The following is a 12928-nucleotide window of genomic DNA, read 5'->3' on the forward strand; positions in this document are numbered from 1 at the left end:
TTTGTAAAAATCTCTAGGGCTGGAGAGATGACTCAGCAGTTAGCAGCAAGCACATGTCTGTAGTGGATCTGACGCCCTCTTCTGGTGTGTGTGTGTGTGTGTGTGTGTGTGTGTGTGTGTAGACAGTGACAGTGCACTCATACATAGGGCTGGAAAGGAACCAGGCCGGCAGAGCTGTCTAAACTCTCTCCCATGAGCATTATGGAACAAGAAGGGCAAGCGGTGACCCCCACCAGCTGTCCTCCTCTGCTCCTCATGCCTGAGCTGTGGCATGCAGGCAATGTGAAATGTTTCTAAAATAAACAATAGTAATATTTGTTTCCGAGCCGGGACAGGGGACTGAGGTGCATATCTTACATGTCAAAGCAGACCTGGCCTCCAGGTTCTCCCAGCATCCCTCAGTCCCTACCTGACAAACCCTGCCCCTAACCCTGAGTTTTCCAGCCTAAGACCCTAGGAATCCCTCCCTCCCTCCCCTCTCCCCTCCCTACACTAACACCCTTTCTCTCTCCCTCTGCTACCATCATTCCCTGGCCTCTGGCTTGGGCGCAGTGAACTCACCCACCCGATCGCAGCTTCACAATTAACCTGCCTTTAATACAACCTAATCTGTCTTGAATGCTCATTTTACAGTACAGAAACTTTCTTCCCTGTCCCTGGCTCTGCTTTGGGATGTAAGATATGTACCTCAGTCCCTTCTCACAGGCTCCGAAATCAAACAAGTAATAATAGAGGCAGACATATTTTTCAAATTAGATTGACTGTAGTTTTAAAAATATGTATTTGGTACTAATTATCTCTTTATTGATACTAAAATATTGTTACGGCTGGGAGAGTGGTGCACACCTTTGATCCCAACAAAGGCAGGTAGATCTCTGAGTTCCAAGCCAAACTGGTCTACAAAGGTATTTCTAGGACAGCCAGGGCTACACAGAGAAACACTCTCAAAACGCCTTTAATCCCAGCACTTGGGGGAGGCAGAGGCAGGTGGATTTCTGAGTTCGAGTCCAGCCTCAGCTACAGAGTGAGTTCCAGGACAGCCAGGGCTACACAGAGAAACCCTGTCTTGAGAAAAACAAAACAAAACAAAACAAAAAACCAAAAAAAAAAAAAAAAAAATCCCAAAAGAAAAGAAAACATGAAATAAATTATTGCTGTGTTATTTAAAGTATCTATAAAAGTAATAGACAAAATATTGAAGCACTATATATACTGGGTATCTATAATCACAAAAAATATCAATAAAAAATAAATCAGAAAGAGTTTACTGAACAACTGAAAATTGGATTATCTGTTCATATTTCAAGAGTAAACAAGGGCCCAGGAGATGGCTCCGCAGCTAAGTGGAGTCCGCCACACAAGCCTGGCAACCTAAGCTCAATACGGAGAACTTAACATAAGGCGTAAGGAGAGATCAGAGTCCACAAAGTTATCCTCTAACTTCTTTCTGTACAGCAGCTTTTGACCATAAGCCTCATGCATGTATATTATGCACACAATGATAATAACATAAGTAAATTTTAAAAATGTATTTTATTTTATGTGTGTGCATGCCTTGCCTACATGACTGTCTATGTACCACATGCATGCAGTGGCTGCAGAGCAAGCAGAGGGCACTGGATCCTCTGGAATGAAAATATTGGGAACTGAACCTGGCCCTCTGGATAAACAGCCTGTGCTATTAACCACTGTGGCATTTTTCCAGTGCCTCATAAATGAACTTAATAATAATTATTACCATTATTATTATTATTTCAGGGAAGTGCTCACAAGGACTCATCTCTTCTGAGGAGACACTGGCAGATGGTTACAGGAGGGGAGACATTTGTCTTAGTGGGGTGATCACTGATAGGCTGTCCATGTTCCCGTAAGCAATCCTAGAGGAAACTCATTGGCTAGTACACGAGGCCCTGGGTGTGATTTCCAACACTACCAAAAAGAAAGAAATGGCGGAAAGTAGAAGGAGACAGCTGAGGAGAAAGAAGTGAGTCAGCAGGAGGGAGATGAGACAAAGGGGGTAGTGGGAGTTCATATAACCAAAAATACAGGGATGAATATGTCATGAGGTTATGTGTGCTAATAAAATACTGCATTAATTATAATAAGTTAGCAAACAAATACCAATATATTTTAAATACTATAAAAGTCTGGGATATAGCTTGCTGATAAAAGGCATGGTTAGCATAAAAAAAGCCCTTAGTTCCATCTCATGCAGACAACAGAGAAAACAAGATTATAATTGCCACTCAGATGCTGAGACTGTCTTAACTCTATAAAAGGAAAAGTGTGTCTGAACCACGAGATGCTCAATTTACTTACAGAGTAAACGTAGTAGGAAATGTCAGAGCATCACCACTGAGAGAGTTTGCAGTACTTGCTAATGGAGTGGCGACCATCTGCTCAGCCCCAGCTTTTAGCATAATTAAGTAGTAATAATTTGATGCATCTGTAAGAACAAATCACAGTGGAAAATCACACTTAGCAACAGCACTCTGGAAGACGAGAGGCATACTTCGATCAACTCACATAAAATTTAAATTTTTCAAAACGAAAAGCTAAGAAAGACATAATCTGATACCTACAGCCCTGGAATAAGCAACAAGGTCTGCTAACAACATGAAGCAAGACACCTCCACACTCACTCCTCACTCTCAGCTATAACCACTTGGCAGGAATTAGCATATACCTCCAAAGGATAAATTATATGATCTGTTGTTTCAAACTTGAGATTTAGGACCCATTGAAGATATTTAGGGATAATATTTAATAAAAACAAACGATTTATTCACTATTTATTACTATGTAAATATACCTTGAATGCTAAATTATCAAGTTTTCTGAATTATACTAAAATCAGGCAACAGTAAAAATTATAACCTAAATTAGCTCATCCCTACAATAACCCTTAAACTTTCTCTTCATTTGTTTGATAACAGAAACTCATTCTCTTAATAAAGGCTGGCCTTGAATCTGAGAAATATACTTTTGAAATCTTCCCAAATTCTGGGATTATAAACATGAGTCCCTATATCCACTGTAAATTCCTAGAGACTGACTGAGCGACTCATACATGACATGTACAGCAACACTGTATCACCGACTACAGCCCTACCCCTTTGTAATTTTGTTTTGAAACAGGGGATATCACTAAGTTGGAGTCTGGCCTTGAGCTGCCCAGGTAGCTGGGATTCCAAGGTCCCCACTGGGATCTACCAGTCTCCAATGAAGGCTCAAACATTTACCAGGCCCTTCTTATTGCCCTCAAACCCAAGAGCTTCTCACATTGTTTAGATTTCTTTACCTGTAGAGATAAAGTTCTAATCGAATAAAAATGCAAAAAAAATCTTAATTTTCATTCAATGTTTCACACACTTTTAATTTTGTTGAGTTGTCTAGAAATTATCCTGTTTTCAGAGCCTGCTGCCATATTCCTCTGTACCCACTCTTGACTCCTGTATGATTTTTAGTAGATTAGATAATGTAAAAGATTGCTGTAGGTATCTACTCCAGCAAAAGAAAGACAACTTCAATAGAAACATTCACTAACAATCATCATACAACCAAAAATTCAAAATTTCTAGAAGGAACTTCTATAATTTGAATTAGAATAAATTAAAACAATAAATAATTGTTTTACTAGAATAAAGTAAAATAACTTCCTTTAAGTGATCTGGCACATTTTCTTTTTTTTGTTTTGTTTTGTTTTGTTTTTTTCGAGACAGGGTTTCTCTGTGTAGCCCTGGCTGTCCTGGAACTCACTTTGTAGACTAGGCTGGCCTCGAACTCAGAAATTCGCCTGCCTCTGCCTCCCGAGTGCTCGGATTAAAGGCGTACGCCTGGCACATTTTCATAACAAAACTAATTAACGAAAGTCAAATGGCATCTCCTGTCAAGATAACTCGGCTTTGGAGAATGTTATCTGTCATAATTATGTTTAGCCTTATTTTGAGACAGTAATGTCATACTTGCATGAGTTGGTAACCATATCTGTAAAATTTCCCCTGATGGTTGTTTTTATTCCCCCCTTTCTTCCTATTGTTTCAGCCCTGCTCGTTCCAGCCATTGCTTGCTCCAGCCCCACTCCCTTCAGCCTATAGGTTCTTTATATGTTTCTCATTTCTGATAGTTGTGAGCCACCATGTGGTTGCTGGGATTTGAATTCAGGACCTCTGGAAGAGCAGTTGGTGCTCTTAACCACTGAGCCATCTCACCAGCCCATCCCCTAATGGTCTTATTCAAATATTTTAATATGAGGAAGGAAGACATAAGATGGAGGTTTTGTATGCTTTCTTTATGCCTTTCTCAACAAATCCACCTAAGTAAACTCAATATACCATGAGATCCAGACTCATACCTGTTTTTTGCGCGGTGCTGCAGACAAAATCTGCCTTCAGAGGCAAGCAGATTTCTGACAGAGTGACTGACCCTTTAGATGGAACAAATTCACTCTGGGTTATGACACTGGTCTTGTTCCTCCTCTGAGGTCCTTCACTCTTCAGCTTATTCAGTTCATCAATCAGAAGTGCTCTTTTCTCAGCTGTGAATATAAAATACGCATCTAAATATTCCAAGTATTAAAGCTGTAACTGTTTCTGAGCGAGAGGCAAATCAGGAAAGTCCACTGAAAGGGAATTGAATGAGAGAGCAGACAAAACCATTTGATGTCTCGTCTCTCTGATGGAACTGTTGGGTAGAGTCTCGTTTGCAGTCTGCCTATGATGCTTCAGCTTCCCTTGCGTTTCTCCTGTGGCCTCCCCCCCCCCCCCCCCCCCCCCCCCCCCCCCCCCCCCCCCCCCCCCCCCCCCCCCCCCCCCCCCCCCCCCCCCCCCCCCCAGCGTGCTGTTTTCACATTAGATTAAGCAGGCAGGAATGTCCAAGTCACTAGGATGCGTTTTGGTGCATCACACATACTTGCAATCAGAAGAAGTCTTTCTGCTTCAGCTTCTTCCAAGGATCCTTTCCCGTGTTCTTCATCCACACAGCAGTTGAGAGCCTGACTGGCCTGATAGATCACTGTCTGCTGCAAATTTATGTCATTATTGAGCTCCTAATGAATCACAAAAAGAAGAAAATTCATGGTTTTAATCACCATTATCACTTTATTTAATCTGACTGAAAAATTTCCAACATTTTTAGAAAAGTCAAAATTAGTTTTATTGTGTGAGGTTTTGGATCACAGATCATTTAACTGTGGGTCACATAACTGTGAGCATCACAAAAATATGTCACACCAGTTAAAGGTTCTGAACACAGTCAAACACTGATTCAAACTGGGTGTTGGTACGTGTCTTTAATTCCAGCACAAGGGAGGCACAGGCAGGTGGATCTCTGTGAGTTCAAGGCCAGCCTGGTCTACACAGTGAGTTCCAGGACAACCAGGGCTATACAGAAACCCTGTCTCAAAAAAAATACAATAAAAAAATTATTGAAGATTGAATTATGTGATAAATCCAAGATGTTTCTGGTGTGCACTGCAACCTTCACTGTAGTTATCCTTCTGAACACAGACTAGACATCATAGCATTTACACCAATAAATACAATCTACAATGTGAAGGCACAGGGGCCTTGTGCTCACACATTCACCAAAGGAACCTGGACTGTTAAGCACAGAGTTGTCCTCGAGGGAAAGAATGAAGAGCCTTCTTATTGGACCAGACTGAGGCAAGAACTCCTTCTAGCCTAGTGATGTTTGCACTATTTGTGTGGCTACAGAGTTTCCAGCATCCGGCCCTCCCCAGACCCTTACAGTAAAATTTGTTTTTCTCAGTCAATCCATGGAACCAGTCGTTATGGACGTTACACGTAGCTTTGATGAAGTCAGGTCTGACTTGTCCTTGCTTTGCTATGCATGCGGGATCGAGTTAAATTATCCCCAGAATAACTTTCAACAACTGTGCTGTGCTTAAATACGCTTAAAATAAACTGACATCTGGACAAACCCCAGGCCACTGAGGTGGGTTAAGCCAAACTGTCTTCCTCCCTTCCTCCCTCAGCTCCTAACTCTGCTGGCATGAAGGTCACACCTTATGTTCTGAAATGAAATGTTATTCTAGATGCAGAGTTTTGTACTCCTATAAAGTGTAACAGACCTTTAATCTCAGCACTCGGGAGGCTGAAATAAGCAGGTCTTTATGAAGCTGAGGCCTGCCTGGTCTACATAGCAAGCTCCAGGACAGCTAAGATTACATCGTGAGACCCTGTCTCAAAATAAACAAATACATAAATAACATAATGACCTCATATTTTCCTATTACTGTACCTTGGTAATTAATAATAGCTTTAACTATTGTGCTGACTTGAGTTCCATGTAAAACAACACAGGTGAGGTGCTGGGGATAGGTAAGCTGGCAAAGTGTCTACAGCACAAGCCTCGGTCCCTGAGTTCAGATCCCCATGTCCACACAGAAAGCACCACCAAACAGAAAAACTGTTTCCTTTAGCAAAACCCCTTGAAGACCACAGTAAGTCTCACACATTCAATCACCCAACTAACAGTTATACTTATGTTGTAGTGGGAGGGGCCTCACGCGTGCTAGGCAAGCCCTACACTACATACACTACTCTATGGTGAATCCAGGAGTAGTTAGATCCCCGGGCATCAGTCCCCATTGCAGTCACTCAGTTGAGATTAGTAGGGCTGCGAGCTCACAATCAAGTTCCAAACAGTCCCAAATATCTTCCTATGCCAGAGCATACCTGCATTTTTTGTTTGATATTAACTTGACCAGAAAAGACGTTATTCTTTTCACCCAACTTTGAAGTAACATCTTCCTTTCGAACAATCACTTGCTTTATGGAAGGGCGTTCTGTTTCTTTGAATCTTTGAGACCTATATGCATCAATGCTTCAAGGAAAAAAATATTACTGTTAGAAATCCAGGAACAATGCTCTATGAAACATGTCAACAGAAACTGAACTTCATACTTAGAACATCTGCAGTGTTTCCCACACTGAAGTGTCATTTGGGGAAAGTAACAATGATAGAAGTGACCCCAGGCTGCAGGCTGCAGACTGCACTCAATGGCTGACCTCCTGCTTGGCATGCCCGAGGCCCTGGCCCAATCCCCAGAGATGCTGTAAACACCACCCAAGTTGTAAAACTCTGCCTGTGAGGGGAGGCCTTCTCCAAACAGCCATACCTATAGAGAAGGTCCCGGTCCTCAGAACTGAGGCTATCCGCAGACTCGGCGCGAGGGACGCGGGTTCTCTGGAATTTCCCTGGCTTAGGACTTGCAGCACTTAGGCTAGTGTCTCTCAATTCCGACTGAGGTGAAGAAATTACATTCTACAGAAAAGTACCACAGTAAATGAGACATTAGAGCTGTGTTCAACCTTGCTCTATATATGCTTTGTTTTCATTTAAGAGACTTGATCTTCACTGCGTCATCTAGGCTAGCCTTCAGCTCTTGGTCTCCCTGCCACAACTTGCTGACACGTGGGCTACAGACACGTCAGCACACTCGGGATTTATAACCACAAGTTATGGAGGAGCAACATAGATCCTAATAAGACTCCATTTAACTCTGAAACATGAGTAATTCTTTTCTGCTACTAGGAAATACACATGTAACAAGTCTACTGATTTATAATAAAAACAACAAAACTCCTACAAAGTAACTGGGTGAAAAGCACACATCAGCAGATGAGAAGCAGCGAGACTGCAGGACCACTGCCTGCTGGCCACAGAAAAGGCCCAGTTCTTCACAAAGCCAGACTGAACTGAACTTCAAAAGCGAATCTAGGGGCTGGAGAGATGACTCAGTGGTTAGGAGCAATGGCTACGTTCTTAGGTTGAACTAACTGTTCTTAGGTTGAACTAACTGATGCACAAGTTTTGCCTCATGCACCATATTCTCCTGACTTCTACTCAAGCAACTACTGATTAGTTGAACATCTCAACATTTTTTGCAGGAACATGCATCTACAACCAGCAAAATACAGAAAATGCTTTCAAAATTTGTTGAATCCTAACGCACATGTTTTCAACATGATTAAATAAACTCATTTCCCACTGACAAAAATGTGTTAATTGTAATGAAGGAAAATGAGATTTTGTAACTTGTGATTCATGTAAAAGAGTTGTTTATGAGCCCGTGGCCTGGGGCCGAGAACAAAGCAGAACAGATAGGGCTGTTGTTAAGACATTCCTAAGAACAGCTTGACTGTAAAAATGAAAAAATACAAGGACAAGCAGGGCTATCTTGTCTGGGTCAACACCACCTGGCCGGAACCTCCCCTCTGTCTACTGCCCCTTGACGCCGGGTAAAGTCATACATCAACTGGTTGCTATGTGAACAAAGATAAGCCCCCAGTCCACAGGAACAAAGTCCTGATGCCCTTTTGCTGACATGTAATCTTTCTGTTAATGTTTGAATAAGCCAATAGTGTGTCACTATGCTGAATTCCACACCCCTAAGCCCCTTACCCCATAAAAACGCCTAGCTTTCGAGCCTCGTGGCCGACATCCATTATCTCCTGTGTGAGATGCATGTCGGTCCAGAGCTCTGTCATTAAACGACCTCATGTAATTACATCAAGATGGTCCTTCGTGATTTTTTTGGGTACATGCCGAATTGGGAATGGAGTGCGGGTTTCCCCACTAGGTTCTATCAGTAATAGTCCCTAAATTGACTAATAAAGATGTACTTGACCCTGTTATAAAGACTTACAAAGTTCATGAATTTAAGCTGCAATTCTTGTTACACTGACCTACAAGGCTACCCTGGGCTGCATGAGATCCTTTCTCACACCTAACAAACAAACAAACAAACAAACAAACAAACAAAACACTACACACTAAAAGACAACCAAAGGAAATCGTTTAAAGAAAAGTATCTCTAATTGCCTATACATGGGATATGCTCTTCTACCTGGGCTGACTTGTCTGGCTTCAATGGGAGAGAAAGCGCCAAGCCTCACAGAGACTTCAAGTGCCAGGGTCAGGGGGAATCTCCAGGGGGGCCCCACTTGCTCAAAAGAGAAGGGAAAAGAGGGAGGGGAAAGGATTGTGGGAGGGGGTGACCAGGAGGGGGGCAGTGAGTAGGATGTAAAGTGAATAAGCTAATAAAAAAAAAAAATAGTTCCCTCTAACTGAGGCCATCCCCAGCACTAGCTCCTGAGCTTAGGGTGACGCGATTAATACAATTTAGGGCTCAGTAAATGTCAGTTGAATTTCTGGTCCTACACATGCTCCACTATGTTCATAGCAGCCCTATTTATAATAGCCAGAAGCTGGAAAGAACCCAGATGTCCCTCAACAGAGGAATGGATACAGAAATTATGGTACATTTACACAATGGAGTACTACTCAGCTATTAAAAAGAATGAATTTATGAAATTCCTAGCCAAATGGATGGACCTGGAGGGCATCATCTTGAGTGAAGTAACACACTGCTTGTGGACGTTGTACATCGTGGTGCGCACTAGGCTCCGCACCACGATGTACAACGTCCACAAGCAACCAAAGTGTGGACACTGTGCACCTTCTTAGAATTGGGAACAAAACACCCAGGGAAGGAGTTACAGAGACAAAGTTCGTAGCTGTGATGAAAGGATGGACCATTTAGAGACTGCTGTATCCAGGGATCCGTCCCATAATCAGCTTCTAAACGCTGACACCATTGCATACACTAGCAAGATTTTGCTGAAAGGACCCAAATATAGCTGTCTCTTGTGAGACGATGCCGGGGCCTAGCAAACACAGGAGTGGATGTTCACAGTCAGCTATTGGATGTATCACAGGGCTCCCAATGGAGAAGCTAGAGAAAGTACCCAAGGAGCTAAAGGGATCTGCAACCCTATTGTTGGAACAACATGATGTACTAACCAGAACCCTGGAGCTCTTGTCTCTAGCTGCATATGTATCGAAAGATGGCCTAGTCGGCCATCAATGGAAAGAGAGGCCCATTGGACTTGCAAACTTTATATGCCCCAATATAGGGGAATGCCAGGGCCAAAAGAATGGGAATGGGTGGGTAGGGAAGTGGGGGGCGCCATGGGGGACTTTTGGGATAGTATTGGAAATGTAATTGAGGAAAATATGTAATAAAAATATATAAAAAAAAAAAAGAATTTCTGGTCCTAAATATAATTATGATTTAATAATTTTATCAGCTCTAGAATGTAGTTACTGTTACTGACCTTGTTTAACAGCTGAGAGAACCATGTCAGAGAAGCTACAGTTATAAAATGCTACAACCAGGATTTGAGAGGGCATGCTTGTTACAATGTTAATGTTTACCCTAGGTCTAGGAAATCACTAGTTTTACATTCTAAACAAATTCTATCAGATTTACAAGACCACTGGCTGCATTGGCAAATTCGTGTTTACCAAAGGTGGAGGAGATAGACATTCCTACTGTGTTTGCCTTCCTCTGAGCTTGAGGAAGGACAGCCTTCTTACCTCCAGGCTCACCACCCCGACCGTCTGAGCTAGTGGAGCAAGTAAAGACATTGAGGAGATATTCAGTGCATCTTCCTGCTCCTCACTGTTTTCTGCTCCCACTTGGTCCATCGCCTCTTGGCTCTTTTCCACATCCAGCTCCCCTTCCTCTAGGACATCACTGAAGATGTCATTAATGACTTTGGAGCTATTGATATCCTCATCGTCCACGCTCATCTCAACCTCACGCACTGCTTCTGAAAAAGATTTCAGTGGAGAGATACTGTGATCCAAGGTGGCAGAGGAGGCTAAGTTTTCATGCTTCCTAAAATACAGTTACCCAAACAAAAATCACTTCTTAACAACAAGGTTGAGAGGACAACCTCCAACATTATATAAAGTCAAAATAAAGCTAGACTCTCCTCATATTTAAAAAGTTCCAAAATATTTTCCAAGATATAAAGATTAGATCTACAAAAAAAAATTAACTTAACACTTTGGATTTTGGTGAAAGTTTTAAGCAGGAACACAATATTCTAACTTTCAAAAAATACTTTTTCAGGAGTAGACAGATAGTTTGGTTTGTACTATACTAGGACTCAAATTTGGTTACTAGCACCCACAATGGGCAGCTCACAATGACCTGTAAATCCAGATCAAGAGGCTATGACAGTCTCTTCAGGCCTCTGCAGGCACCTACAGTCATGTGAACACCCCCACATGCAGATAAACACACAATTTAAAAATAAATCTCTCCCAACAGTGGTGGAACACATCTCTGATCTCAGAACATAGAGGAGGCAAAGGCAGGCAGATCTCTGAGTTCAAGGCCAGCCTGATCGACAAGAGTTCCAGGACAGCCAGGGCTACAGAGAAACCCTGTCTCAAATAGATAGGTAGATAGATAGATAGATAGATAGATGAATAAATGAATAACCTCAAAAAGCACTTTCAAAATAAGCCTCTTCTATAGTTAGAAGAAACACATGGCAGTCGGTACAGGAAAACATTTAACACCACTGGGTAATTTTGACAGAGTAAACTAACAGTAACTATTAACAGTACCATATCTTAATGGAAGCTACAGTATTTCTTAGCTTGAAAACAAAGGTATTTTGAAATTATAGGACATTTAAAAACACAATATTATTCTTATATTACATTATTTCTTTCAATGTATCTAGAGCCAAAAAGAAATAAAGACTTTAAACCAACCAGTCTTCTGCTCAACCTCCAGGGCTGATGCTACTTTTAAGGACTTTTCTTCTTCTAAAAACAACGTTATTTTCAAAGGGCTGGACTTTGTCATTTCGCTTTCAGTGGAACCTAAAAAAATGTATGAGAAAAAACAAATTAACCTGTGTGTGTGTGTGCCTGTGTGTGCACACATGACAGAAATAACCTGAACTGTAAAGTCATGGAGTCATAAGTCTTCATTTTAAATACTTCAACCTAGAAACTGAGAACTCTAACCACCACATACATCTGTGTTCTCATGACGTCCTGTTTCCCTCTCCACCAGAAAAGAAAGGCGACACCAATATTATGAGTTATTTTTTTTATTCAGACTGTTTCTCTCTCTCTCTCTCTTTTGTTTTTCGAGACAGGGTTTCTCTGTACAGCTCTGCTGTCCTGGAACTCACTTTGTAGACCAGCCTGGCCTCGAACTCGAACTCAGAAATCCACCTGCCTCTGCCTCCCGAGTGCTGGGATTAAAGGTGTGCGCCACCACTGTCAGGCCAGACTGTTTCATAATTAGTTTTTCGCCTTTACTAAAATTGTCAACAAAATCACAAAATCTAGGCCCAGAAGGGAACCTCGTCATGTACTAAGAAAAGACTCAGCTAACTCGCTGATGGAAGACTGAGAACGTTCCTCCAAGATTGGAGACAAACAGCATGGCTGCCCTCCCTACTGGAGTTAGCATATGCTTTAAAAGTCTTATCAAAGCAACTAAAAACACAGAAGTCATCCAGATTAGAACAGAGTGACAACTACTTCTGCTCACGGATGGCGTCATCTAACGTCGATAATCCTGAAGATGCCACCAAAGAAAGAAAGGAAGGAAGGAACAGACATGACCTGTAATAAGTAATAAATTAGTAAATTTAGCAAAGGAGACAACATCAACAAAGTGAGGTGGCTCACCCCTGACATCCTAAACTCCATGAGGCTCTAGCAGGATTACAGTGAATTTAAGGATTCTTGGCAGCACGGGCTATAGAGCATAACAGTCTGAAAGACACCAAAAATGTACGCAGACACCTACCCAAACAGTAAACATCTACCCAAACAGTAAACATCTCCCCAAACAGTAAACATCTACCCAAACAGTAAACATCTGAAAAGCAGTTCTCAAAAATGTACACAGACATCTACCCAGACAGTAAACATCTGAAAAGCAGTTCTCAAAAATGTACACAGACATCTACCCAGACAGTAAACATCTGAAAAGCAATTCTCAAAAATGTACACAGACATCTACCCAGACAGTAAACATCTGAAAAGCAATTCTCAAAAATGTACACAGACATCTACCCAAACA

At 41.8% G+C, this 12928-nt stretch overlaps 1 protein-coding gene across 1 annotated transcript in view; it reads right to left on the bottom strand.

Moving 5' to 3' along the window:
• Positions 1-12928, bottom strand: part of Anln (anillin actin binding protein) — a 60273-nt gene that overhangs the window by 22623 nt on the left and 24722 nt on the right. Inside the window, exons 9-16 of the mRNA XM_021171934.2 lie at positions 11599-11709; positions 10405-10640; positions 7142-7287; positions 6699-6846; positions 4912-5047; positions 4355-4537; positions 2320-2446; positions 144-264 (exon numbers count right to left, since the gene is read on the bottom strand). Coding sequence (XP_021027593.1) covers positions 144-264; positions 2320-2446; positions 4355-4537; positions 4912-5047; positions 6699-6846; positions 7142-7287; positions 10405-10640; positions 11599-11709 — 1208 coding nt within the window. The remainder of the gene's footprint in view (positions 1-143; positions 265-2319; positions 2447-4354; positions 4538-4911; positions 5048-6698; positions 6847-7141; positions 7288-10404; positions 10641-11598; positions 11710-12928) is intronic.

This window comes from Mus caroli, chromosome 9 (assembly GCF_900094665.2).
Source record: "Mus caroli chromosome 9, CAROLI_EIJ_v1.1, whole genome shotgun sequence".
Classification (NCBI taxonomy): Eukaryota; Metazoa; Chordata; class Mammalia; order Rodentia; family Muridae; genus Mus; species Mus caroli.